Genomic DNA, 27,158 nt, shown 5'->3' with positions numbered 1-27,158 from the left:
GCCAATATTATTCCAGCGTGATGGCCTGACAATATAACCACAAGTGACCTTTCAGGGCTCTTGGTTTAGACCCACTTTCTCCAGGAACAGAGATCAGCAAGATTTTCACTTTGGAAGGAGAACAGGATAGCAAGGACACATTGGAGATGTACTGCTATATCACAGTTTGTCTCTTGGGACCCCCCCTGCCTTTATAAGCAAGGTGTTTTTCATACATTCCTACATTCAGTATCCACCCACACTCCCCTGTTTTTTACGTATACTGCAACACCAGCAAGATGATCCTCCAAGTTATCTCCCACATTATCTCAGTCAGTTCCCAGCTGGGCTGGCCCATGGCTTTGCAAAAACAAGACTGCAGTGTTCCCTGCAGCCATGGGAAATTGCTCATGTTCCTTCTCCTCTATCAGTTGCTCACTTTAACTCCATCTTTTTAGACTTCCCACTTATCACCTGGCTATCCACTAGACCAGAGGTTGGGAAACCACTCTTCACCCCTCACTAAGCTACAGAGTGATCTCCAAAAGAGGTTTAGGCTTATGGCATCAAATATAAGGTTCCCATCAAAACGTGGAGTTATTTTACCACAAAGATTCTCCACAAGAAATTAGTTATCCTCTTTTAAAGCTTCTCCGGAGAATTTTTATTCCCTTCCTCTTAAATGATCAAACACATCTTTGTCTCCCCCTTTCTTTCACAGATACCTCAAAGAAGCTTGTTTTTTACTAAACCTTCCAGTCACTCTTCATCACTCACACCCAATTCAGTTGTAAGAACACAGCACCACAGCTTCCAGGCACACAAAGGCATCAAAGGCAACAGACACTTGGCTGTATTATTCCCGTCCAAACAACAGGATGTATATGAACGGCCGAGTTATCGTGAAAAAGTACACACATCTGAACTCAAGAAAAATGAGCAAGCACAACAGCTTGTGCCAGTGGCCCACCAAAACCTGAGGTATGAACAAGTGTGGAGAGAGCCCAGGGAGGTTATTTTACTGGTAGGAAGGTATATTCACACTTCTGCCTGAGCTCATGCCATATGGAAAAGTACTGGCTACTTTATGAGATGCAAATTCAGAGCTGTTTGTTCAAGGAGACTTGGATTAGGACAGACAACTCCACGATGTATAAATGAACCCACCCTTGCGAATAAATTACATCAGTTTAATTACAGTCCTTTACTGGACTTGTGGCTATGCAGCCACATAGACACACTTTGAAATATCAGCTTATAAATACAAAAATGGCACAAAGTACAACAGTGATGACTCCTCTGTCACCAGGATGCCTCTTGCTATGGCCACACTGCACCTTTTGCAAAGGAGGGACCAACAGCTGCCTCACCCAGACATCACTGTCATCTCAAGGCCACACAGGGACACAATCCACTTTGGCACCGTCTCAGCCACGAGGTCTGGGAGCTCACAGGATACTTTTATACTGCATCAAAGCAAACTTTTGCCATCTTTCCCACCAGAGCTGCCTTCTCCCAAAACAGCTGTTTCTTGTGTTTCTTCCCTCAAGGTGCACTTGCCTGAGTCTCTTACAGTCAACAGCTCTGTTAGGTCAGAGGTATTTTATTTCTTTTACTATTAGCCTCAGTTAATCACAGTTGTTTGAGCCCTGGTCTTGCAGGTTTGTAAAAGTTTGTGCTGTGCTGCCACAACCTTCTGGCTTCATCTACCAAGTACAACGAGGCCTGACATGTCTTGTTAACCCTTCAGAATCATCCCAGAGACCTCCATTTCCAGCTGTTACGTGCCCTTGCATTGGGAGTGGAGCCTGGGGAGCCAAGGGTCCTGCAGAGCTGTCCTTGGCTCTGCCATGGGATCCTACAGGAATCTTCTGACAGTTTTTCTAAAGAGAAGGAATTTGTCTCAGAGATGCTCAGTCTAATAACAGCAGCTGGAAAGTGCTTTCAGACTGTGGGAGCAGAAGTGTGTTAAAATCAGAAGGAACAGGAGTACAGGCATCTCCTGGAGTGAAAGACAGCCCTATAGATGTGCTGGAGTCCATGATGGGAATATCTCCCTGGGGTAGAACAGATTTGCATTTCGCCATGACTCATTCTTTGGGCTTAAAGACAGCAACAGAGCAGCGGAGGTGTCTTACTTGATACAAAGCAGCACATATTCAAGCCTTGGGCAAGATATTCACTGAAGAGCTCACTCAGCATCACCCACATCTGCATGGTCACTCCAGCTGTGGGGGGAGCAGCTGTGACCGTGGCCACACTGCTGGACACAGAAACTCATCTGTTGTGCCTTTACATGCCCTGGAGCCAACCTGCACAGGTCAGATGTGCAGTTCTCTGTGTGTGCACATCTGTGCCTGCACATTGGTGGGTGGGTCTCAGCCCCTAATGGGTCAAAGCTCTGCTGACAGCTGCAAGCAGCTGCTAAACTCTGCTTTTGCAAACTATTCATACCCGAAAGGCAGAAACACAATGATCAAACAACTGTGTCTGAGCAGAGCTAGAAAACATGTAGCTCAGCAGGAAGCATTGATTTTGGATACTGGGATGGAGAAGTCAGATACTCTCCCTCTGCTGCCAGTGACAGCTGGGGGAGGAAGGACACAAAAGCTGTGTGCTTCAAGGCAGCCAAGAGGGGATCTTAGGCTTCTTCCCCTTCCACCCTCCCTGCTGATAACAGGGGCTGAATCACTGTCTCATTCAGAACCCAAAGGCTTTATCATGCAACCTGGAAACAAAACAGCTGGGGAGGGAGGTCTATTAGAGGCCATTTGCAGTAAAACAAACCACAAGTCATACAGGTGAGAATTTTTGCATCAAACTGCCTGCCATGAGCTGGCACAAAGCAGACAATAAATGTGAGGCAGCCCAACATCCCTGAAAAGAGGGTGATGCCATGCTCCTCCCTAGTAGCACTCACACTTGCTGGGCACCCCAGAAGCAGCTTCTCCACAACAATCCAGATGGACAAAGCCAGTGTGGATCATGTGCGTGTACAACAGCACATCCAGATCCACAGGTTCTGCAGAGTGTGTGAACATCCAGGTCAGATCCAGGCTGCTAAACCTGATCCGTGTATCCCCAGAGCTCACCTTTTTGGCAAAGAGCAAAAAATGCAGCAGAAGGTAGAGCACAGCCCAGCCTCAGCTGGGAGCCCAGTCTGGTAAAGGGGATGAAAAGGGCTCTAAGGTCTGGGGCTGCAGCTACAGCAGAACCTCTGAAGAACAGGGAATAAGGTACCTCAAATGATGGGGCAAAGAGCTCTATGAAATAGCAAGAAACAAAAAGTGAAATGAAAACATAAACCTGCCTTTTTCACTTCACTGCAAACCCAGTGCACTTATTGCTCCAAGACGGGGAGGAGACACCGCGTTTTCTTGCGAGACAGGAAGAGCAGTATGGTTTAGGAAAGAACGAAATACACAGCAGAGATTTAATCCCCAAATCAAATCCAGGCTGCAAATGGAGAGAGGATTCCTTCCAGTCTCCAGAAAGCAGCAGCGAGAAGAGCCTGAATGCTGCCGGGTGGGCAGTGCAAGGGTGAGCAGCGAGAGTGACACATCAGAGCCAGGCAAGGCTGCACCACCACTCACTGCTTTTCCTCCACACTTGGCAAGAGGATAAAGCAAAGCCAGGCAGATTTCAGCACATCTCCCTCATCCCCTGGGACAGCAGGCTTTGTTGCTGCCTGATTTATGAAAGGAGTTTGGTGCTTTGCAACGTAAGCCAAGTTCAGCCTCAATAGAGAATAAAAAAACCCATAACACCATCACCTTAATTTTTAAGCCCTGTTTGGAAACAATCAAACAAACAAAAGGCATAACAGGCTTGTGAAATCTCTCCTAACCTACATCAAGGCAGCTCTTTTTTCTGTGCCAGCCCCTCATCACTGTCCTCTCACAGATACAGGTGCTCCTGTTCCACCTTGCCTCTGCATCGGCTGACTGGAGAGGTTACAACACAGAGATTGCTCTGCACGGCAAGGACTTGCTTTTCATTTTGCAGACACTTTCTCTGCCATACAAGTCTACAACTCCCTCATGTGCTCTTTTTCTGGTCTGGCTTGGAGACCCCAAACCTTCAGCATATGCTGATCAGAGATTTCCAAGAAAGGGTCTGCAGCAGGCACTGAGTACTACCACATTGCTGCACCTTTGGCAGGAGAGATCACAGTGGTAATCACAGATGGGAAGACAAACGAGCACAGGGACATTAAGTTCCAGCCTAACGAAATCAGCTCTCCTTTAAACCCCTCAAAGATCAAGCCATGCTAAGACTTGACCTGTTTAGTAACAAAATCCTTGCCAGAAGTCACCTACATTGTAGTGCACAGGCACTCAAGCAGACTCTAAATCCAGCCAGCAAGGGTATTGGGGAGCAGCTGAACTCCAGGCCTGAGAGTCCACCACTGGAGGAGTCACTGGTCCCAGTGTCCTTAGAGAAGACAGAGAGCAGTTAATGCTGCTCCTGCCTTCTGCACTTTTCCCAGTATCACACAGCCAAAAGCAGGAGGGATTACCTGCAGCACCCACCTGCTCCTCAACTACAGCCCAATCTCTGTGGTTCAAAGCCTTGTCTTTATGGCCAGATTACATAGGTGGGCTCTGCCACAATGAAATCAGCCAGAAAACATTTTTCAGGGGCCACTTATTTAGACCTTTCCCCTTTTCACACCTATATAAATGATCTATCTTTCAAAGAGGCATTAAAAAAGGGAGAAAAAAAAAGGGAATGGGAATGGCACTCTCACACAGACACACGCTCCCTTCCTCCTCCTCCCAGACCAGCCGCAGCCTGGTGCCAAGACGTTCACCTGGGGTGCGAGGGAGGCCGCGGTCAGCCGACGAGTGCAGAAATGGCAGTGACAGTAAACCATGCCCAGTGAAGAATGGGAGATATTACAAGGATGATAGTAAATATCTAAATGAGCCTCTGAGGAGAGAAAACAAACCAAACCATGAAATGTTCAGCAGCAGCACCATCAGCATCCAAGGGCAAGGTCTCTAACCTCTCTGCCGGGCTGTCAGGCTCAATAAAACGGACGAGAGGTGGGGAAGACAGAGTTTCAGTAGCAAAGATGCCTCCCTGGAGCTGAAGTCCGAAGCCATTCAAGGGGTCTCCCCTGAGGACCACCTCTGTCGTCTCCGTGTGGACTATCTGCCCGCCAGGACCCACCGTGCTGGAGGCCAGCGACACTGAGAGGATGAGAGAAGGCACAGGGTCAGGGCAGCCATGGCCAACACAACAGCCTGGGTCACAGACCTTGGTGTGGGGGTGGTGGGGACAGTGACCAAGGAGAAGGGTGGCACCGACAGTGCTGAGATGAGTGGTTCTACCCTGGCTAGCAGTTGACAACAGGGACAGCAAGGCAAGCATGCACGCTCCCTCCAACCCAGCCTTGCCCAAGACTTCTCTTACATGAGCTCTTGTGCTCCTTCTTCTTCTGCCTCCTCCTCAGCATGGTGGTGCGGGGGCTCATGGGGTGGGAGCTGCGAGGTAGCGTGTTCGAGTTCTGGCACGGGAATCCCTGGTTCATGGTGGGAGATGAGAAGTTGGCAGCCACCAGAGCTGGGGAAACACAGAGCGTGTTAGGGACGTGCACAGGGAGCTGCAGCAGTGGGCTCACTCACTAACAGTGGCACCAAACACCTCATGGGTTTGGAGCACCTCCTCCTTTCCAGCTCCAGGGCTCAAGACCCAGGAATGTTTGCTTCCCACAGTCTGGACACAGCCCAACATTCCTCTTCCCTATCTTGCTGCCACAAGACAAGAAACCTGGGGCAGCACAGAGCCCACCCCTGACAACAAGTGCATCTACAGGTTCTGAAGTAGCCATAATCCTGCTGTTAACAAGCTGGATGGCACTAGGGCAGAACTGAATGTGTTGCTGTATCTCATTCCTACACAACACCAGAGACACCTTTCCCTGTCCCACAGCTGTATGAAACCAGGCACAGGAATGGAGGGTTAGGGGATGGGGGCCTGGGTCTGTCCAGCACACTGCTCTTGTCCCAGTGACCAGATCTGTGCGTCCTGGGCTGCAGATATACCTCAGCACTGGGCTGTGGAAACACAACCAGATGACTGAGGAGGAAACAAGTGTCAAGCCACACTATGGACCTGAACACTGAGGAAATGGAGGGGTACAACAGGAATGAAAACGGGCAGGATGAGGGCAATGCCATGCACTGAGGTTACATTTGCAGTAATCCTGCCCAGACGTCTGGTTCCAAGTGGGTGTCTTGCAGTGCCCGGGGTGGTGGGTGTGACAGTAGTTGACACAGGGGTCCCAGCAGTGATGGTGGTCACTCTTCTGCACCTTGACTGAAGGCATCCAGGGAAGCAGAAATCACCACAGCAGGAAGGAGAAATGAGAGAAAGAAAACGTAAGAACCATAAACCAGGAGATTGTAGAAAAGAGCCTTGCACTGACTCTGAACAAGTCAGGACCCAACCATAGCATATCAAGCATCAGCAGCAGAAGCACAACCCCATGTAACCTCATGACACTTGATGCAAAGTGGCAGAAATCCACCATTTTCCACAAGAAACTCTGCATCCTGTGCCAGCGGCCTGACTCAGCCACGCTGGCAGTGCACACATCATTACCATTTGCAGTCTGTTGTGTGACATGCAGAAGCTCCATCCAGCCATGAGTTTCCTGCAGAGGCCATTAGCACTCTCCCACAGCAGCAGGGAAACCTTCTTGTGCTGTGTCCTGCCTTGCTGCCAGAGCTGGCCCCTCTGTGACAAGGCTCAATGCCTTCCACACCTGCCAAGCACTGCTGTGAGCACTCTGCTTGGCCTCAGCATTTGCTGTTTAGCGGCTGCCCTGGCACAGAATGCACACACGGATGAAAGACAGAAGTAGCAGAGAGCCCTTCAGCTCACCACAACAAAAGGGGGTTTATACACCACTGCTTAAAGCCAATTAAGGAGGCCACCAGCACAGGAAATACGCCAATGCTGCGGCAAACAGCAAATGAAAGTACAGCACCAACAAGAAGCACAGCACCAACAGGCTCTGGCCTGTTCAAGGGCACACCACTGCTTTAACTTCAACCCTAACCCCAACACGTGCTGGCAGAATCTGCTGCATGTGACATCCACCATCTGAAAAACCCTGGTCCAGGAACTGGAGCTTTGCAACACCAAGTCAGGAAGCCACCAGTCTCTTCTGAAGTGCCTCAGTCCCAAGGCACATGTCCCTTGTTTGTTCTCACTGATGCTCCTTTTGCCCCTGGGCAGCACAGGGTCAGTTTGGTTTTCTTTGCCCAACACCAGATGTCCCAAATCTCTGCACCATGCTGCCTGGACCTCTTTGCTTCCGAGAGGAATTCTAGCTACAAGCAAGATTTAAGCTTTTTTATTCAGCTAAACGTGGAGAGCATCCCACAGCAGAGCATTACCAAAGCCACAAGTTATCCCAGGGTTCTTAACCTCACAGCCACTTGCACTGACAGGCCAGCACCTTCCCAGGATGACATCTCCTCCTGCCTCTGGGTCCTCTGAGCAGGCAGAAATGCCACCAGCACTGGCACTATCAGAACCTTCTGAGGGTGCAAAGCTGGGAGAGGAACTTATTTTGTTTACTGAGTGCACCCAGAAATGCCCTCTAAAGGTCATCTGTCAGTGCCTTGAACAGCAGACATCCATTTTCTGTGTGTGCATCACAGGCATTAAATTATTTAGGTCAGATTTTCCAGACAATATAGTCATTATATTTAGTCTTTGCTAAACATTTAGTGAGTTTAGCACTTAGTCTATCAAGCTTTTAAAAATATATTTCCAGCTCTGGGGTTTCTATTTTGTGTATTTTCAAAAGTAAATTTTGAGCCAGGCAGCTTTTAAAAACAACGATCAAATTAGCTATATCTAGACAGAAAGAAAAATCCTTAATAAAATCAAAGATTTTGAACATAAGGGACGGAGCTTATGGCCATATATACAAAATTAATCCACTTATAACAACTAAAACTTTCCCATGTGTCTATTAATTCTTAGCTCACATCTGAAAACAGAAAAAATGTGCCTTTGAAACTCGGCTGTCAGCAAACTGGGGGAGAGAAGGCATTTTGGACAATTCTGTGAAAAAACTTCTACAACAGCCTTCCCCAGTCTTTCACACATCATCCCTGCCCGAGGAAACCCATCCATCCCAGCACTGCTCCAGGGCACCATCTGCCCCCACTGATCCTGTGAGCAGGGCATAATCCTCCCACAAACTCTCCAAGTGCCCCCGGAACCACAGAGAAAGCCAACTCAGTTTGACAAATCCCATGTTTCAGCATTAGGTCATATTTTTGCATGGCCACTGATCCAGCTTCAGATCCCTCTCCACTTCTTCCAACCAGATGCTGACTGCACAGGAAGCCACTTTAAAAAATGTAATGCCAAATGCCATGGAGGCACAGGCTGAAAGGACTCAGTAATGCAAGTGCTGAACATGGATGGATTTGCACCATATCCCCTCCTCAGCTTCTTTCCCTGGGCTCCACTCTCTTGCCAACCACAGGTTTGTTTTTGCAGGGTCCATGTTTCCTCAGTATCCCTGTTTGCTGAACTCAGAAAGACCAGCCTGTGGAGTTGGCACAGCATCCTTCCCCATGATCCCTCATGTGCCAGTGAGTTTAATCAAAAGTGGGAACAACTGTCAGAATCCCGAGTTTTCACACTCAAGTGTTGCAATTATTGTCCCAAGTTTGTGTTTTGTATTTCTGCCACAGCAAACTGATCTGTGTACAGGGGTTTGAGTAAACAGGCTCTGATCACACTGAGCTGTCCTTCCACAGAGCCTCCTTCTCCTGAGCAGCTCTCAATGCACATATTCTCAACAAGATCAGGAACAGGGCACTAATGGAAGGAGGAGAATACTTCATTTTAACAGCCATTGAAAAAGGATTATAGCTTTCCATTTTTTCTTGGGCACAAAGGTCAAGTCATCCATTCACTTTGTTAAACTGCTTCAATTCTGCACAAATTGGACTGGACATGTAAGTCATTTATTTCTAGACATGGAGATGTTTTTAGGTTTTAGATTTTCACTGTATCAGTTTAAAGAAGATTGCAAGATATTTTCTTCCTTTCCCCAAACCGCCCTAGAAGAGTGTGTAAAGAGCAGATGTGCCCAGGGCTACTGTACATCAGTATTATTAAAATGCATTTCTCTGAGAAACAAGTGATTGAAAATGATGAAAAAAGGGACTGGCACTGAACAGTCACACCCAAAACACCCGAATTACAAGACTGCCCGTACAGAGTATAACAAAACTGTAGGCAAGAGCTACAATAAATATACTAATACTGAGGCCATAGTCACAATGAAATTTATAGGAGAGCCTGAGACAGCTCATGTGGAGGGACAAATTAAAGGTGTGCAACAAAAATGCTCACCAGGGTGAATTCCTAATGACATTTTACAGGCATTTTGGGCTTGATCTTACTGGAGCCAGAATTTACTTCATTGGTATTTCTTTTGTATGGGTGGTGGAAACCAGCAGCTACAGATGGGTTCACTCTACCCCTGGCTGTCCAGACACAGCTGCCTCTCAAGCAGGCTGGTTGGAAAGGTGGAGACTTACATTCCAGCTCTGGAAGTCCATCAGGACCCTGTCCAGCTACTGAACACATCTTTTACAAAGCCTTACAAGGCATCAGCAAATAAAAACTGAGCTTGGAAATATATTTTTCAGCAGCAAGGTTGTTTTCCTCCTTCTTGAATAAAGTCTCTTATCTGACGCACTAAGGAAGTGACTTGCACAGCACTCAGCACTGCAAAACCCTGGGATTCCCATCTCCAATTTCCCTATTCAAGCACAGATGTTCAGCTGTTGCCTCTTTTTCTTATTCATATCCTTGAAGAACATCATCTAATCACATACATTTCATCAAAACACCCCATTTTTTTCCCTCTACAGATGTCTCTCTTTGGAATCTGTTGCCAGCACACAAAGCAAGAACCCTTTTTGTAGGGACCAAAAGTGAGTTTTGAGGGTGACCAACAGTGTAGGCACAGAAGACACACCTGTTTCTGGAGGCTTCAAAGGCAGCCTGCTTTGGTGAACAGGTAGTATCTCCAGCTTGACATTTTCAGAAGTGGCAGCTAAAAGCTGAGTTGCCTCTAACAGGGAGCAGTGCTCTGTGCTTGTGCCATCGATGGAGAGAATGTGGTCGCCAACGTGCAACGCACCACACCTGCAAGGGAACAGCAGGAGAGGTGATTACTCACACAGCCAAAACCCACCTCCTTGCAGCAAGGAGAACACACACAAAACTCAATTGCAAATTAGTGTTCAAATTCTTACTGATTTCTTTTCATATATAATTCTTTTTTTCATTCCAGTTCGAACCTCAGGTTCAAGCATTGCCCAGCAAGGATGGCTGTCGTGGTTTGACACTGGCCCAACACCAGGCACCCCTGACAGCCACTCACCTGCCCTCCCTTTCCACAGCTGGGCAGAGGAGAGAAAAAAAATTAAACAAAGGGTTCATGAGTTGAGATAAGGACTGGGAAAAAAACACTCCAAGGACAAAACAGGCTCAACTTCAAGGTACAAAGTGAGTTTATTACTAACAAAATCAGAGGAGAATAATGAGAAGTAAAATAAACCCTTAAAACACCTTTTCTTCCCCTAATCCCCCCTTCCTTCCCACCAGGAATGAATTAGACAGGGAGGCTGGGAGTGAAGGTTTTGGTCAGTTCATCACTCAAGGTTTTCTTCCGCTGCACAGGCAGAGGAGTCTTTCCCCTGCTCTGCCATGGGCTTCCTCCCACAGGACACAGTTCTCAGTGAACTTCTCCAATGTGGCTCCAATCTCATGAGCACCAGTCCTCCTAAAACTGCTACAGTGTGTGTCCCTCCCACAGGCACACAGTCCTCCCAAAACTGCTGTGGCATGGGTCACTCTTCCAAGGGGTGCAGCCCTCCAAGGACAGGCTGTTCCAGCCTGGAAGGAGCAAGGAGGGCTCCATCTCTCCAGCAGGATCACAGCCTCCTCCAGGCATCCACCTGCTCTGTCATGGGCACCTCACCCACGGGCTGTGGGTGGATCTCTCCATCCCTCATGGATCCCCAGGGGCTGTGGATGGATCTCTGCATCCCCATGGATCCCCAGGGGCTGTGGGTGGATCTCTGTATCCCTCATGGATCCCCAGGGGCTGTGGGTGGATCTCTGCATCCCCATGGATCCCCAGGGGCACAGGGGCACAGCTGCCTCACCAGAGCCTGCAGAGGACTCTCGGCTCCCGTGCCTGGAGCACCTCCTGCCCCTCCTTCTGCACTGACCTTGGTGTCTCCATGAGGTTTCCCTCACAAGTTCTCACCTCCTCCTCTTCTCTAGCTGGAATTAACACTGCACACGACACTGTTTTGGTTTTCCTCCTAAATCTGTTATCACAGAGGTGTTACCAGCCTGTCTCACTGGGTCAGTGTTGGCCAGCAGCACGTCCATCTTCAGAGCCATCAGGAACCGGCTCTGCTGGACGTGGTGGAAGCTTCCAGCAGCTTCCCACAGAAGACACCTCTGTGGCCTCCCCACTACCAAAACCAGGCTGTGCAAAACCAACACATTCATGTTTGAGTCAGTGCTGTTGGTGGCTTGGCTAAAAACCTCTATAGTTTGTAGGAGTGCCACCCCATAGCCAGTCTGGGTAGCTAGGGCTCGCCCAGCAGTGTAGTTAAGCCCTGGGAACCTGGACCTCAGCTCAGCAGCACGAGTGAGCACAGCTCGTGCTGCACAGCAGCCTGTCTGTGAGTGCTCACATAGAGGCTTTCCTGCCTTGTCCATGAGGAAAAGGCTCCAGCCAGAAGCTCCCATAACAGCCTGTAGCCATTTCACAGCTCCAGGGCAGTCAGACCTGAAGTTTTTAAAGCTCAGCTTTCACATGCACAGAGTCACCTGCATTCCTGGTGAGGAATGTCCACTGCTGGGGGTCAGAAGATTTTTAGCACAAACAGTGCTAAGAACATGCGGACATGAAGATTTCAGGACAGGCCTGAGAAGAATGGCTTTATAACTTACAAGGGGACAAAAAAGCAGCAGAGAGAGGAAAAGCAGACTAGGAGCAGCCTGTACCTGTCCACCACGCTGGCTGGCTTGATCTTGTCGATGACAATGACCTGCTTGTTCCGGTGCATGGCTGTGGTCAGTGTGATGCCCAGCGTAGACCCTGGAGTCTTTGCTATTTCAACTAGTAAAGGACCAGAAGCATTTGCTACAGTATCTGCAAAACAAGAGAGCACCTGAAGACACTTCTCATACAGCCTTTTCCATCTGTAATTGCAGGGGCTGGCCAACAGTGCTGACTTGCTATGTGAAGCAGCAAATCTTTAGCTTGGACATCTATGGTCCATGTCACATGGTGACTTAACAAAGAAGAACATTCAAGAAGCAAAACTGCCTCTGAACAAAATCTACATGATAATGAAGGGTATTACAGCAATTCACTCATGGAAAGAGCTCTCCTCTCTCTTTACTTTAGATTAAATAGCAATATTGAGGAATAGATTGCTCAAAGGCAGTGCAACAGTCACATCAATGGTATTACAAGCACAAAAAAAGATAATAAGGACATCACTGTTACTGGCTTTTTCACAAATAAACCAAAAACACACAAGGATACAGGATCCCACTTTTTGAAGTACTCAGCAGTCTTGTGGCTGATGAGAAGACAGTCAACTCCTCTGTGCTTCAGCAGCAGCTTCAAAATACCACCTCAGCTCCTTGTTTGAGCTCCTCCAGTGTAACAGTGGGAGGAGACACAGCACTGCCAGCCCCCTGCTCACAACATCCTCCACTCCCATGAGGCAATACAGGGGCAACCCATTTTTAAAAGATGCATCTCTGCAATAAGCTCAATAGATGCTGTAAGTGAGACTATGGAACTCCTATGAAATTGCACCTGTTAACAAAAGCCTGCACCAAACCTATCCATCTCTTCTGAGGAAGGGGGAGGACAAAGAAAGTCTGTGTTTCTAGCTGATGAGACAGGAATTCCCTCCAGCTCTGTTACACACATTTGCTTCCAGATTACCTAAAGCCATCCAAAGAGGTGGGATTCACAAATGTGTTACTACCATCGGACATCAAATAACTGGCACCCCCCACGTGTAGGTGACAGCCCCCACAAAAGCACCCGTGAAGACCCAGCCATCCACTTCAAAGCAAAGGCCAGAAGAGCCCTCTGAGCACCTGATGCCTCCTCAACCCTTAATTATTCACAGTAAGGCTTTTCCCTTCCAAAGATATGCTCCACTAAAAATGCTGATGCTATTTGGCTCCAACCCTGATGCATGGCTCATTCTTGCTCTCTGATAAATGGGAGCATTAATGCAGATCTGGGAAGCTAAGCTGCAGCAAGGTCTTTTCTGAGGTTTGTTGAAGATGCAGAGTCTCTGGAGACAGAAATTTACCTTGGAAATTCCTCTTGGGGATCAGCCAAAGAATGTTCAGCTCTGGTCTACTCACAGTGACATTTTTCACAGGGGAAAAAGCAGGAGGAATGAGCCACGTTAAAGGTTATGCAAGCTTCACGTAAAACACTGTTTATTCTCTGATGAAAAGGACCACTGGGGAGATCAGCAGGCCCTGGTAAAAGGCACAGTCCCAGTTTAATCAAAAGATACACAAAGCACCCAGCTAAAGGCTGCAGAAGGTGCACTTAAGCGTTTGTTAGCAAAGGAAGCACCAAGAGATTGAGGATCTCTTCCAACAGCAAACACCAGGTATATGTCAGTTCTGCAGCCTAGCACATTTTCTCTGAAGAGGGAAATGGATTTATATCCCTCAGCCAAAGGGAAGAAGATAAGGAAAATAAAAAGAGCTTGCTGGACCACTGGACCTTTCTTTGCAAGGAAAATACCTGCTCCTCTCCAGTTTACCCAGTGTCCAAGCTTCTCAGCTTTGGCAGGCGCTTTCCAGGGAGGTCTCAGCACAATGGTGAGAAGAAAGAGCCTCAGGACCTCAGGACCAGGGTTATTACTAAGACTTTAGGAAACTACAGTCTTGCCTCCAGCCCATGGTCACTCCTCCTGCCACACACAGCAGGGGCCACCTCACTGTCCCTTTTAATTCTCATTGCCATCCCTGATGAGAATTGCACCAAATCCATTTTATAGAGGAATTTATTGAGGAAATACCAGCCAAGCCTCTATTAATTATTCCAGGAGAAGATTTGCCTCAAACCAAAGGTCAGGAGTCAGCAATCCAGCAATATTTGTGAGGTGTGACTAACATGGAGCTGTTACACCCGAGCTAATCTTAAAAGAAACATGGAAGAGACAGAGAAGGCCATGCAATAACTTTACTGTAATGAGTCCATTAGCACTGTTGCACTGGCACCAGGAGGTGTTTTTGCACCATCATGCAAAGCTACAACCTCCCAGGAGGACAAAAAGAGCTGTGCAACACCTTTTCACCGCCATATATTTGTAGGGTACTCAGCAATGTAGTGATGGATACCAGGGAAACAGAGCCTGCTCCAAGCTCTCACTCACCCCAGTGCTGAAGCTCTGGGAAAGGTGATCACCCCACCACTCAAAACGGGGTTTTCTAGAAGATCTTTCTCTCTACAGCTTTTTTTTTTTTTTGGAAGTACTGTTGGGGGATTTTCATTCTTGCCTTGGGTTTCTGAGCTCCACTTGGCTTTGCTCACCTCTCTAAGGAGGAACGGCTCCTGTAACCAGCCTGGAAAGTGCAATTGCTTGGGGAATAAGCCAAGTGTAATGGTAGGGAAAAAAATTTCCTGCTGTAATGCACTTTGGGAGAGAGGAGGGAATAGAAAATGAGAAGAAGGGAAAGGGAAAAGGAAAGGGAAAATGAAAAGAAGGGAAAGGGGAAAGAGGAAGGGGCAAGGGACCTCCCTTGCAAATGCAAACAAAATAAACCAAAAACTCCTAGAAGAGCCAAACTGGGGAGCTGCTCCCCTTCCTGACACAGCCCAGCAGCTCTTGTCCCCTGCAGCCTTGCAGGCACATGGAGATATTTGACTTCCTGGGCCCCCTCTTCAGGCTCTAGCCCCTGCCACTGCTCAGCAGACACTGACAGTCACCCACTTGTGGGACTCCACCAGCCCCCACTCAGTCAGCAGGAGAGCTCCACAGGCTTAGAAAACTTCAGCCTAAAACCGAGTGGGTGGAGGGGCAACCAGAGGAAGGGAGAGGAGGAAAAGGACACAGCAAACTGCTTTGCTCATCCATCATCTCTGGCAGCAACCTTCCCACCTTCATGAGTCAACCCTAAAGGCTTGCAGCCCAGATCCTTGGTACACAGCACACACAGATTATTTACAAAATAACTACTCAAATACCATTTTCTGGCTAGTCAGTTTATTTGAGATGATTTTTTTCCATTCTCCCCCGTTTTTTAAAAGGCCCATAAGATAAAGTGCAGCCATGGGAAAGCATCTGTTCATTGCAAAGATCATCTGGCTTTAGCAAAGGGCAGAGATTTTCCCAATGCCCCAGGAAGGTCCATACCCAATTAGCACTCCTTTTAAATGGAAATAGCAGATTATTTTGATTCCTTCAGTGGCCTTGAGAAATCTCAGCCAACCTGACAAAAAGCCTGCCATGGTGCCATCCTGTGCCAGCCTCCCTGGTAAAATCCCAGCAGCCAGGGGATCTCGGTGGCTGTGCAGGCAGCTGCCACATCCCTCGCACCAAGAGCAAGGCTGGCCCCATGCACATCATCCCCAGAGCACAATTCTGGCTGGAAAACCACAGAGACAGCTGGGGAATGCCATGATTCAATGCTCCCCCGCAGCAACCCTGCTCTCTCACCAACGACAGATGCAGAAAAACAACTTTCCCTCCTCAAGGGTCAGCCCACACCATCCCAGCACATACAGCTGCAGCAGAGAGTGAGCACCATGTAAAAACCTCTGTATTCCTGAGGATGAACAGGACAAGCACCACTTCATTGTGGTGCCCCCAGCCCCTTCACCAGGTTTTCAAATTAACAATTAAGAGTCCTTCTTTCAGGCTGAAAATATTACCAGACCACTTTCAGCACCAGCTCTTCCCTTCCATCATCTTCCAGGAGCTGTAACAGTTGTGAACTGGGGACAATGTACTCATCTCCCACTGCAATTATTAGCTGCTGCCTGGCAAAACTGTCTGCAGAGATTGTTGTAAGCTACATGTTCTGTATCATCCTGCCTTAAAAGAAAGCAGGACAAATATATTCCTTTACAGGGTTGCAGAGAGCACTCTCCAGGAAGAAATTATCTAAGAAAGGGGCAGGTTTTACGTTTTGGGAAGTATCTAGTTCTGGTCCACAGATTAGCAGCACAAGATGGAGAGTCACTGCATAAAACCCTGCTGTCCCTCATGTTCACTCAATCCTCGCAGTTTAAGGTGAGAAAGTTACCCAAGAAGAAACACCAAAACACCAAATCACCTTCATGGCTATTTTTGCTCCAAGTCAGGCTCTAAAACAAGCAGCTTTCTGCAACACAGACACCATGGACTGCAAAAAACAATAAACCCTCCAAAAGGCCCATTTCCTATGCACAATTAATTATTTACTATTGCTCAGACTTGACAGCTCCATGTAAAATCCCTCCTTGCCTCCATTTGCCCTGCTCCCTGGAGCAGCCTGCAAGAAGAGGAATGGTCATCCCTTACTGCCCATTTACCCAAAAAAAATCACAGAAAGGTGGAAAACAGCTTTTGGGTAGTTTCTTTCTCCCACAGTTTAAATGTTTTCTCTTTATCACGAGCAGCAGCCAGTTTCCAAAGAGAAGCTGCTCCTGTGCTGTTGCAGAAGGCAGGCAGCGTGCAGGCAACTGCCGAAGCATCAGCTTTTCCTTCCAGCTCTTCCGTGGAGAACTTGCCTGTGGCTGCCCAGCTCCTGGCAGAGAGCCACTGTGTCCATGGCTGAGGAGCTTCTACCAAAAGGAAGGGGAAAGCCTGTGGAGAGGGGGCTCAAGAGGAAGCAGAAAGCCCTCAGGGCTGTCACAAGGAGCCCCCTTATGCTGGTGCACACTGCAAGGGTCGGTTCTGGTGTTCTCAGCTCTCTTTTCCCAGGGATGATGTGGTATCAAACTCTCTCAGCTTCAGATTCTCTTTATTTTCCTCCACACTGACAAATCAGAAAACAACCTGATATCACAGACTCCTATTCCTAATTGAATCCTAGGCTCAGGCATGTTGGACTGGTTTGTGAGATTTGTGGAAAAGACTCCAGCCTAGTCCAGCTCATGGCTCCAGGAAGGCAGAAACCGCTCTGGAGATGTACATGAAGCATCACAATCTCCCATACAGCTCAACAAGCTTCCAGAACCAACACAGCTTCAAAATCACTGGTAATCTGAAACTCATTAACAATGTTCTCTGCAGGAACAGCTGTGTGTCACAAAGCCAGCTCAAAATGACTTTACAGTAGCTAATAATAAACTCTTTCCCAAGGCTTGAAACTTAAAATCAAATAAAATAAAAATAAAAATAAAAAAAAAACAGAACAACAAAAAAAAAAAAAAAAAAAAAACACAAACACAACACACAAACAAAAAAAAAAAAAACCAAAAAAAAAAAAATAAAAAAAAAAACAAACAAAAAAAAAAAAAAAACACCACCTCAAACTGTGTAAAATGCTTTTTAGAAATACTCATCCTCTGCCCTCCAGTAAATTCTGTCTTATTTGGGGTCAAGCATTTGATCACCCCTCATTTATTTCAGAAGCAGATCTGAAGTAACATTTCTAAGAAAAGAAATAGCTCCAGAATTAAGCAGGGTCAAAATTCAGAACCAAAGCCACAGCAAGTCTATGCCTGCATGCAGCTCACTACTCTGTGCACATTTAATAGTGCTATTTGCAGTGCTGGCAGAGCACTCCAGCCCCCTTTAGCTCTGACTTCTCCTGTGCCCTCTCTGCCTACATTACAAAATCCCCTTTTGCCCTCCTCTAAAGCCACTTGTCATTCCTATCAAGACACATAAGGGCATTTCAAATGCATTTAACGAAGCCAGCTTTGAACTTTACCCCCTACATCCATGCTGGCAGCACACTGCTCAGCAATTTTTTCCACTGAAACTCAGTATCCCAATCACTGTCTCTAGTCTCACATACTTTCCAGGCAGACAGAGCAAAAAATGCCATCACAACCATCTTGTCCTTACCCATGATGGTCACATCATACTCGATCTGGAAGAGTGCCTCCTGGCTGCACTGCCGCAGGATGTTGAGAGCATCAGCGTGGGTCATGCTGTGCAGAGGAATCCCATCCACGCTCAGCAGCCTGTCCCCAATTTTCAACGACCCTTCCCTGTAAGAAGCCAAATGCAATTCTCCTCTTGACGTATATATATTTATTTGTATTTAGACAAATAATCTGTATATCTTTATATAGATGTCTGTATTTTATATATATATATATTTGCTAGATATCTATATTATCTATATGTTAATATATAAGCATATATTATTTGTGTGTGTGCACATCATGTATATGTGTGTATATACAGACACACACATCTATTAGGAAGTCAATTACTCTCATCCTTTAGGAAGGAAGAACACTCCTTGGACAATAGTCTGGGTTATTTATAGCACCAGGCCCATCATATTAAATTATCAGCATGAGAGTAGATAGACTGGCTCCTGCTTTCCACCACAGCATCAGTGGTTCAGCTGCACAGGGCTAATGAAGGGGCTGTCTCTGCAAGAGCAGTTTCTGCCTTTACTACAACATCTGCACTGGGCCAGCCCGGGAGCCCTGTGCCACCTCCCCACAGGGCAGAGATGCCACATCAGGGCTGGCACTCCACACCACCAGCATGAGAGGCCTTGGGGAGGCACCAGAAGGAGGACAGGAAGGGGACACATTGAGGAGTGCAAGGACAGCGCTGGTCTGTCCTGTGAAGGCAGAGGTGGAGGTGTGACACAAGCAGTACCTGTCTGCAGGGCCACCTGGCCTCACATAGGTGAGCACCAGTGGCCTGGACTTGTGCCAGTCTTCGTGGGCTCCCCCTGTAACCAAACCAGGAGAGCCATAAGTCACCGGGGGTTTGAAAGTCTGACTGAGAGCACTGAGAAAGAGACATTTATCACGTAACAGCTGACACAGCCTGCCAGTGAAATGACTGCCCTAGATTAGGCAGCCAGCAGTCCTCAGAGGCAGCAGGGGATCCTCTCCAGGACATGCTTTGACTGCTTAGCTGAGGTTTTTGTCATTCATCTTCTTACTTTTCCCACTTTCCACCTCTGCTTCTGCTTTTCACTGGAGAAGCTACTAACCTCTCAGCACAAAGCCAAAGCTGTTGCCTTCCTTGTAGAGGGACACTTCAATGGTCTTGGGAATAATGCCAGCACTGCTTTCAGGCACTAAAAGGAAGAGAGAAAGACCCAGTTACCCCAGATGAGCCTTTTCCAACCACAGTGCAAAACAGTATTAAAACTCATCCAAATAACACTGAAATTAAAGTCCTGCGCAAACTGTGTATTTTATTTTCCCTGCTTGGAAGCAAAAAGAGCCCAACTTGGACATATGAGCCTTTATCAGAGCCAACCATCAGGTTTTAGGATGATTTCACCAGCTCAGTGTTGTGCATCTCCCCTCAAATTTGTCTTGGTTAATACCCTGACATTCAAGTAAAACCATCTCGTTTATCAACTGGCTTTAATGCATACAGCTTTTCTCAAAAGCTTCTGCCACAGATAGAAACTTATTAAAAAAACCAGCAGCAGCATAAAGAATCAAGTCACCAGCTGACCTTAAAGAAAATGAAAATCCCAAATCCTCAATGCATAAAGTTGTTTTTTTTCCCCTTACCTCTCATATTTTGGATTTTAAAAAAGATTAAGTGAATCCCTTAAACTGATCCTAGGGGCAATTCAGTATTTTTATGTTAAATACACAGTACTATTTGTACAAAATAAAAAATGTACAAAGTAAAGAGAAAAAGAAAGAAATTGTTCCCATCGTTTGACATCCCCTACTATTTAATGATTTATTGCACTACTGCAGTGAATATGGGACTATTTCCCAGTCTTCTCCACCCAGAACTGCACAGATCATTTCAGCCTGGTCCACTCTGAAAAATCCTAACCTTCAAACTAAGTGCCATTAATAGCCATGAGGATAATCAGGAAAAAAAGGCCAAGAACTTGACTTAGAGATGAAGGCTGCCCTAGGCACATCCACACTGCCATTTCCCTTGGCTCAGGAGGGGAGTTTTGAAGCTAATCTCCCCACTGTCTTCACTGACCACGCTCATCCTTTCTGCCAAGCATCCTCGGGGCTCGCAACCTGTAGCCAAATTAGGCTTAGCCCAGCCCTTAAACTAACCCAAAAGATATACCATGGAGACACAGTACTGCCTGCAGGCAGACAGCCCTGGGGACCAGCTACAGAGAGGCCAAATAAATCTCCAAACACTGTGCTCCTGCTGCTGTGCAGACAGCTAACAGGGACACAGCCTAGAAATACTCCAGAAGGGAGTGCTCAGGGCGTGGGAAGGTTCCCAGCCAAGGGGTGATACTCAAATACCAAGAAAAGGGTATAAAGTATCTACAAACGAGTTCAGAAGCCATCCAATTTCTGTCCTAAGCACTGAAGTATGAAGTGCTGCAACAGCCTCTCATAAGATCAGTGGGAGCTGGGAAACCTAAGCCAGCGTTAATACAGGGTTTGGTTTATTTATGAAAGAGATGATACAACACAGAAGCCTGAAAACTAGACTTAGACTTGCAAGATCTCTTTCAAAGCAGGAAATTACAAAGTGGGAAGAAAAAGTCAAACCCACAAGCACAAGCTGTTGAATTGCACTGTATTCCTGCTCTTTGCCCAGCAAAAGACAGGGGTGGGGGGGTGAGCAATAACAAACCCTCACAGCAGATAAGCCCACAATGAGCTGGAATCAGGCAATAATTGACAATTTCCTGTATTTTGCAGTGCTTCTTTGTTTGGACTATTCATAAACAGCCCCAATAATCTCACTGGAGAGAAGTCACTATCTCAGTGTGCTCTTCCTGCTCATTTAAAGCTGAGGACATCTCACATTGCTGCCATTGATTGAGCTGGCATCACTCCTTGGCTGGTAATTACAGTTTTCAGATTCCTGATAAGGAATATCACAGAGAATAAGGAATACCACGGAGAAAGGCTAAGAGTGGTCATCTCTAGGGATCATGAGAACATGGAAGACTTCAGCTATAGCTGGCTTTACCACAGGTGTATGCAAAAGATCACTAACATTTGCAACAGAAGAGAGGGGAATGATGGATACAAATTCATCTATTCCAGATTAGATTTTATTCTTTTGGGCTTTACACAGTCATTTCTATATTCAATACTTTTTTCATCTAAAGGCAGCAGCTACAGCAAAGCTCTGAAGTGTAAAATATCTTCCTATCTGGGGAAAAACGCTAGATTTCGTTAGTTTTGTTTTTCCGGTCATTTTATTTTTAGTTGTTCTATTTCTTCTGCCCAATAATCATCTGATTGATCTGGGTAAATGAATGAGTAATAACTGGGGAGATGGTACTCAAGAAAGACTGTGATGAGAAACTGTATCAAGGAATTTGTTTTAACCAGAAACATCAATCATCAAAACAAATGGGGGCAAGAGCATATAGTCTCTCACAACAGGACACAAGCCCTGTTAGTTGGGCTTGCCACCTTCTGCCACAGGGCCCCTCGGCTGGAAAGCAGATTGCTTCAGTTTCCCTTCTAAAAACACACAACACTTCAAAGAATCTGGAGGACTAACAGCACTTGCCACAGTGCAGAAAAGGGCATCTGGTAATACATGTTTAAGACTGAGCTAAACCTCCCGTAGCAACACTCTAAAAGGGAAAAAGAGAAGCTGAAGCAGCATCAGGAGGCAGATTGGCCTGCGCTGTCAAGTCACTCCGAGGCAAGACAGACCTAATCAGCCATCCCCTGCCAGTGTGCATGAACAGGCACCCACTGTGCTGGAAAAAGTGCTCTGCTCCGACTGCACACAGCTCGGCAGCCTCCACCGCCCACGGGAGTAGATGAAGGCAATGGCAAAACGCCCCTGGACACTGCCTTGGCCACGGCAGCTCTGCCCCAGCAGGTCCATCTGCACCCCAGGACAAAAAGCAGCCAAGGAGAGAGAGCAGCCTTGTCCAAGAGGCACCCACCAGCTGGAGGGAGCTCGTACTCTACTTCCAGCACCACCCTCTCGCCCACGTTCTTCAGCAGGCTGATGATCTCGTCATGCCGCAGCTTGGTCAGGTTAATGCCATTCACAGACTTGATGTAATCCCCCACGTTCAGCTGGTCACTCCTGCAAAGAAATGAAATAAACAGCAGTGTCTCCACAAAGTCTCCAGCTGGTTAGTAACTGTAGGACTTTCTGAACAAGCCAGCGATGCTGGACTGATGTCTGCTGTCTGATTGCATGTGTTTGCTATCAGAGGGAAGTGCAAAAATTGAAGCCATCAATCTTTCCCAGTGGCAAGTGTTCAGATCTGTACATATAGCAACAATTGCAGCATATATGTTCACAACCTCTCCGCTGTTGCTCAGTTCTCATTCATGCAGAGCAATCAGTCAAAGAAAAGCACACCAAGAGCTGTCGGAAAAAAATCCAGCAGGGAAAGAAAAAACATCTTTCCTTTGGCCTGTTTTAGACAAAATTGTTCAATTACTCTTTCCTTTTTCCTGCTTCTTGGAGCCTTTCTTTGCCCATTCCTTTTCTGAGCCAATAATGTTACTTATATAGTCAGTATTCAGAACAGATACAATATTAAACCACTTAGCTTGATCAAGATGTATTGTACCATGCAGCTCTCCTGACAAGGCTGCCTAATTTCACAGAATCCCAAATATCCCTATACAAAATTTCAGAGCATAATTGCACAGAGCATAGGAAATAACTCAAAATAGAAGATGTTCTACTTCCTAAAGCAACAACTTTGCATTCTGGGGCACTTGAAAATAGGGTCTCGGGTGCCAACTACTTTAATTATAACTCTATTCATTCAGTAGCTTGAACATGCAACTATTCCTCTCCACTCCTGCTGTGCTCTCTGCACCTCATGTCCATTTCTCACCTTGCAGCCAGTCCTCCCGGCCTGAGATTGGAGACTCTTGGCTTTCCATCTTTGTCTGTGCCACCTGAAATGGTTAAACCGAGGGTGCTTCCTTCTTTCTTGATCAGCTCCACGATTGTGACCCCTCTGAACTCCTCTGAAAGATCAGGAATAAAGACAAACAACTCAGAGGAAGAAACATTCCTCTCAATCCCAAGAACACCCTTTTCTGGTGAGAAAGTAGACCTGAGATGATTTGGACAACTAGCATGAAGAAAAAGCCTCTGTCTATCTGAAGTTCAGTTGTAAACCAGATGTCCTGGTAGACCCACAGCAATGTCTGCACGCAGGTCTGGCAGGCAGGACCAAGGAAGACAAAGCAGAACAATAAGGGCTTATGAGAGAGTAAAAACCTTGCGTTTCAAGGTGCTGAAGGCAGTAGAAAAATTCAAAACCAGGGTGATGAGAGCTCAGCAATGGTCCAGGGAGACCACTTCCGGAACTATGTTTGATATAGAGTGGCGAGGGCATTAACAGGTGGTCACAGTTACACAGGAAGAGTATGCTCCTGCATCCAGATCCAAAAGATATGGGTGGACCTGCAGTAGCTGTCTGGAAGACAGAACAGGGTGGATCTTAAAATACTGTGATTAAAAAAACTATCATGAGACATCAATACAGTTGGGAGGTACAGAACACAATGTGGAGAGGGGTGGGACCCTGCCATCATCAGGGGGTGGAGGGGGAGCTTCCTTCATTCACAGCAGTTTGCTCACCCATCTGCACCTAGTCCAAGCCAAACTCCCTACTACCACTTCACCTACAGCAGGAATTGAAGACACGAGTCACTTTGACACCATGACTTGTTCTACATGCACTGCCTGCCATCAGACACAGGTCCAGGGAATGCCCATCCCACACCTGCTGCACCAGTACTGCTTCTCTGGGTGCTGCAGGTAGCACACATTTTACCTTTTCTAGCCCAAGACAACACTCCTGTCTGTCCAGCACCTACATGTAAGCCCAACATGGTATGAGTTTTGATCTCATCACAGATCATATCTGGGTTTTATAAAAACAGGGTTCCTAAATTATTCCAGCTTTTGGACTTGGCATGGAAAGGGCAGTAAGTGAGCAGGAAGTCAGTCCTGGCCTAAAGAAAAGATCAAGAGTTCCAAAGACTTGGCAAAAGGCATCTCTGCAATACTGCACAACAACAGACCTCACACTGTGCTCAAAGGGGGACTGGCCCTTGGGCAAACAGGATGACGTCCACACCTTGTCAGAGCCTCCTCTCAGAAGCCTTTACACAATTTGTCTATAGCATTATCCATCTATCTCCAGTGTACTGAAATCTTCCATGATTTTACAGGAGGAAATCAGTCACCCTCACACAGGGTGCCTTTCTCCAAGGCTGTACAGGAGAGGATGGTGATGGGCACTGGCAGTGCACAACAAACAGATGTGGACAAAAACCCCACGTTGCAAATGGCCCAGGTGCTTGTTTGCACAGTAAACCTTACCAGGCTTACGTGAGGTGCTCTGTTTGGAGAGAGAACATTTGACACCTCTTGCACACTGACTTCCGGAGCAAGGCAGGCCCCCTTAAACAGCAGACTGACACAGAAGATACTGCTGGTGCAGGGCCTCCTCCACCCATCCAAAACACAGCGTCATTTGGCACTTTGGTGCCTCATCACCAGCACTTTGCTCCTGTTCAAAGCCACCGGGACACCAGAAATTGCAGCTCACTTAGAGCCCTGCCACGCACTACCTGTTTGGTAAAGCGCTTCCAAGAATAATCTGTGCACTTGATTAATGTGAGTAGGGAACCTCTTTGCAATCTAACTCCAGTCTGGCAGGCATTTAGGCACTGCTGTGCACCCATTTAATGTGGCACTGCCAGCTCCTTGTAAAAATGTCAGGTCCATAATACTTCTGCTCTTTAAACTCAGTTTTGATCCCTTGCCAACTGCAGTAAGTTAATTTTCAATTCACCAATCTGGGAACCCAGGGGCTGCCAGAAACTGGGGGGAACTCTCCATCGTGCTGGAAAGAGCAACATCCAGCACCATCCTGCAAATTTCCTCTCAACTACAGACACAACTGATCAACACACATGGGGAGATTGTTAGCTTTTCAATGGGGTTTAATTTTGATCCTTGATAGGTGTTTAAAATGAGAACTCCCAGAATGCAATTAAACAATACTATGGGTTCAAGGCGAAATCACTGCTCCAAAAAAGGCAAGTCCCTGAGATAATCCAGTCAAGGTCAGCCATAAGGAATTCTGACCCATGCCTCTATAAACCTACTGCCACTGTCACAGGCCCACAGAGTGTAAAAGTGAGCTGGTTAAAGAGGATCTGGTCCTTCAAGACATAGTCTTTAAGCATCATATATGAGCAGTCTTGGATTTCTTCTACTGGCATATATGATTAGATTTTGCATCCCAGGGCAGGAAGAGCACCTGAATTTTTCCCTCCCCACTGAGATGCCTTGAGCTGGGGCTGTTGGACACACTGGCTTTTTGAGCCTCTTTTTGAGCCCATCAGGGCTGCACTACAGTGGCAATGTGATGGACAATATCCTCTGGAACAAGTGCTGAATGATGAAGCAACAGCAAAAGGGCCTCACTTCCTCCTCTTTACCTAGAACACACTAAACCAACTCTGTGACTGGATCATTAGCAGCCAGAAGTCAAAATCAAGCCCCTGGCTTTCCTAGGAAGGAGATGAGTTGTGCAAGGCAGCCCATCCAAACCTGCTGGAGTGCTGCTGGCACATGAAGTCCAGGACCAACAGAGGAAAATGAACTACCACTTCTCCACTTCCTCTTCAGCCCCCGGAGTGTTTCTGCATGGGAGGGTTTATCTCACACAAAAATGTGCTGTGACTGACTAAATATCAAAACAAGCTTAGTCAGATGTGGGAAATTCAAAGCTTGCCAGACACTGCCAGTCTGCCTCCCTCCCTGATGAGCTCAGCCATGGCAGTATTTCTTCCCTCTCTCTTTTGCTGCTGTTTTCTTCTTTGTGAGTGTCAGCCCAGCACAGGAATAAGTCCACTCCCAGCTCCCTGCAACTACTGTCAACAGCCCCACACAAGACAGGGATTGTACCAGTAATACACCACCCGCTGAGGCCAGTAACCACCATCCATTTCTGTCCTCCAGCAAAAGCCCTGCTGATAGATGCACCAAAATTAGTGTTTTGAGGGGGTTTACCCATTTTAGGGGTATCCAGGTAAAATGTAATGGATCTCCCAATGTGCTGGAGCAGGAGCTGATCCCCTCTTTTACCTGGGATGCTTTGCCTCCTGGAGACCAGGGCCGTGTCCATCCCACCAGAGTCCTTGCTCCCCTTTGAGTAAGGGCCATCATCTGTGAGCAGAGCAAACACAGAAGCTGAAATTAGTACCAAAAGCCACAAGCAACTGAACCAGAGCACTTCAAGAAGTTGTCCTGGTGACACCAACATCGGAATCACATCTGTATCACAGACTGCAGGCAAGAAAAACCATTACCAGCCCCAGCCTTGCACTGTGCCCTGTGGGCTCTCACCTTGTAGAGAGGGGAAACAGGAAGGCAGTAACATTATCTGATTCATTCTTCTTGCAGCTAATCTGCTAGGGGAGAACAAAAATTCCCTTACTCCTGTAATTAAGTGGAAACAGCTGAGGACAGAGAAAGCTGAGACATTAGTCTCACAAGTTTCAAGCCTGTCATTATGCTTGTGAAGAAACTCACGGTCTTTGGAAATGTAGTTATACATCAGGACACTAACAGGGCACTAAATCACTATACTTGAGTGAAATTGCCTATTCTTATAGATCCCATTATTTCAGAATCACATTTTCCTGCTGCAGTTCAGCCTCTGTACGATATAGAGAGCACCTTCTTTTAAGTGATAAAAAGAAAAAAAAGTCAGAGTGAAGAGAGAATAGCATTATACACTGTAAATACACTGTCCAGCATAAGCTGAAATTTAAAGCATCTAAATATCTTTGTACTGTCCTACTGGAAGACTGCTACAGAGTTATCACAGAGCCTATCTGCAGAGAAGGCAGCATGCTTCTACAGATCTCGTTTCCATCCATCTAAAATGTCTATTTTTATGGCATTTCATAAAAAGCTGGCATTTTTCCAATCAATAATTTCCATTAACCATGTAGTACCAAA

General features: G+C 46.8%; 1 protein-coding gene across 1 annotated transcript in view; it reads right to left on the bottom strand.

Moving 5' to 3' along the window:
• GRIP2 (glutamate receptor interacting protein 2) overlaps positions 1-27,158 on the bottom strand; it is a 135,106-nt gene that overhangs the window by 33,176 nt on the left and 74,772 nt on the right. Inside the window, exons 2-12 of the mRNA XM_066326629.1 lie at positions 26,280-26,360; positions 23,002-23,137; positions 22,087-22,232; positions 19,216-19,302; positions 18,873-18,948; positions 18,099-18,244; positions 12,055-12,202; positions 10,004-10,173; positions 6,178-6,303; positions 5,398-5,547; positions 4,988-5,174 (exon numbers count right to left, since the gene is read on the bottom strand). Of these exons, the coding sequence (XP_066182726.1) occupies positions 4,988-5,174; positions 5,398-5,547; positions 6,178-6,303; positions 10,004-10,173; positions 12,055-12,202; positions 18,099-18,244; positions 18,873-18,948; positions 19,216-19,302; positions 22,087-22,232; positions 23,002-23,137; positions 26,280-26,360 (1,453 nt within the window). The remainder of the gene's footprint in view (positions 1-4,987; positions 5,175-5,397; positions 5,548-6,177; positions 6,304-10,003; positions 10,174-12,054; positions 12,203-18,098; positions 18,245-18,872; positions 18,949-19,215; positions 19,303-22,086; positions 22,233-23,001; positions 23,138-26,279; positions 26,361-27,158) is intronic.

Source organism: Sylvia atricapilla, chromosome 11 (genome assembly GCF_009819655.1).
Source record: "Sylvia atricapilla isolate bSylAtr1 chromosome 11, bSylAtr1.pri, whole genome shotgun sequence".
Lineage (NCBI taxonomy): Eukaryota > Metazoa > Chordata > Aves > Passeriformes > Sylviidae > Sylvia > Sylvia atricapilla.
This window is presented reverse-complemented; position numbering and strand designations above follow the sequence as displayed.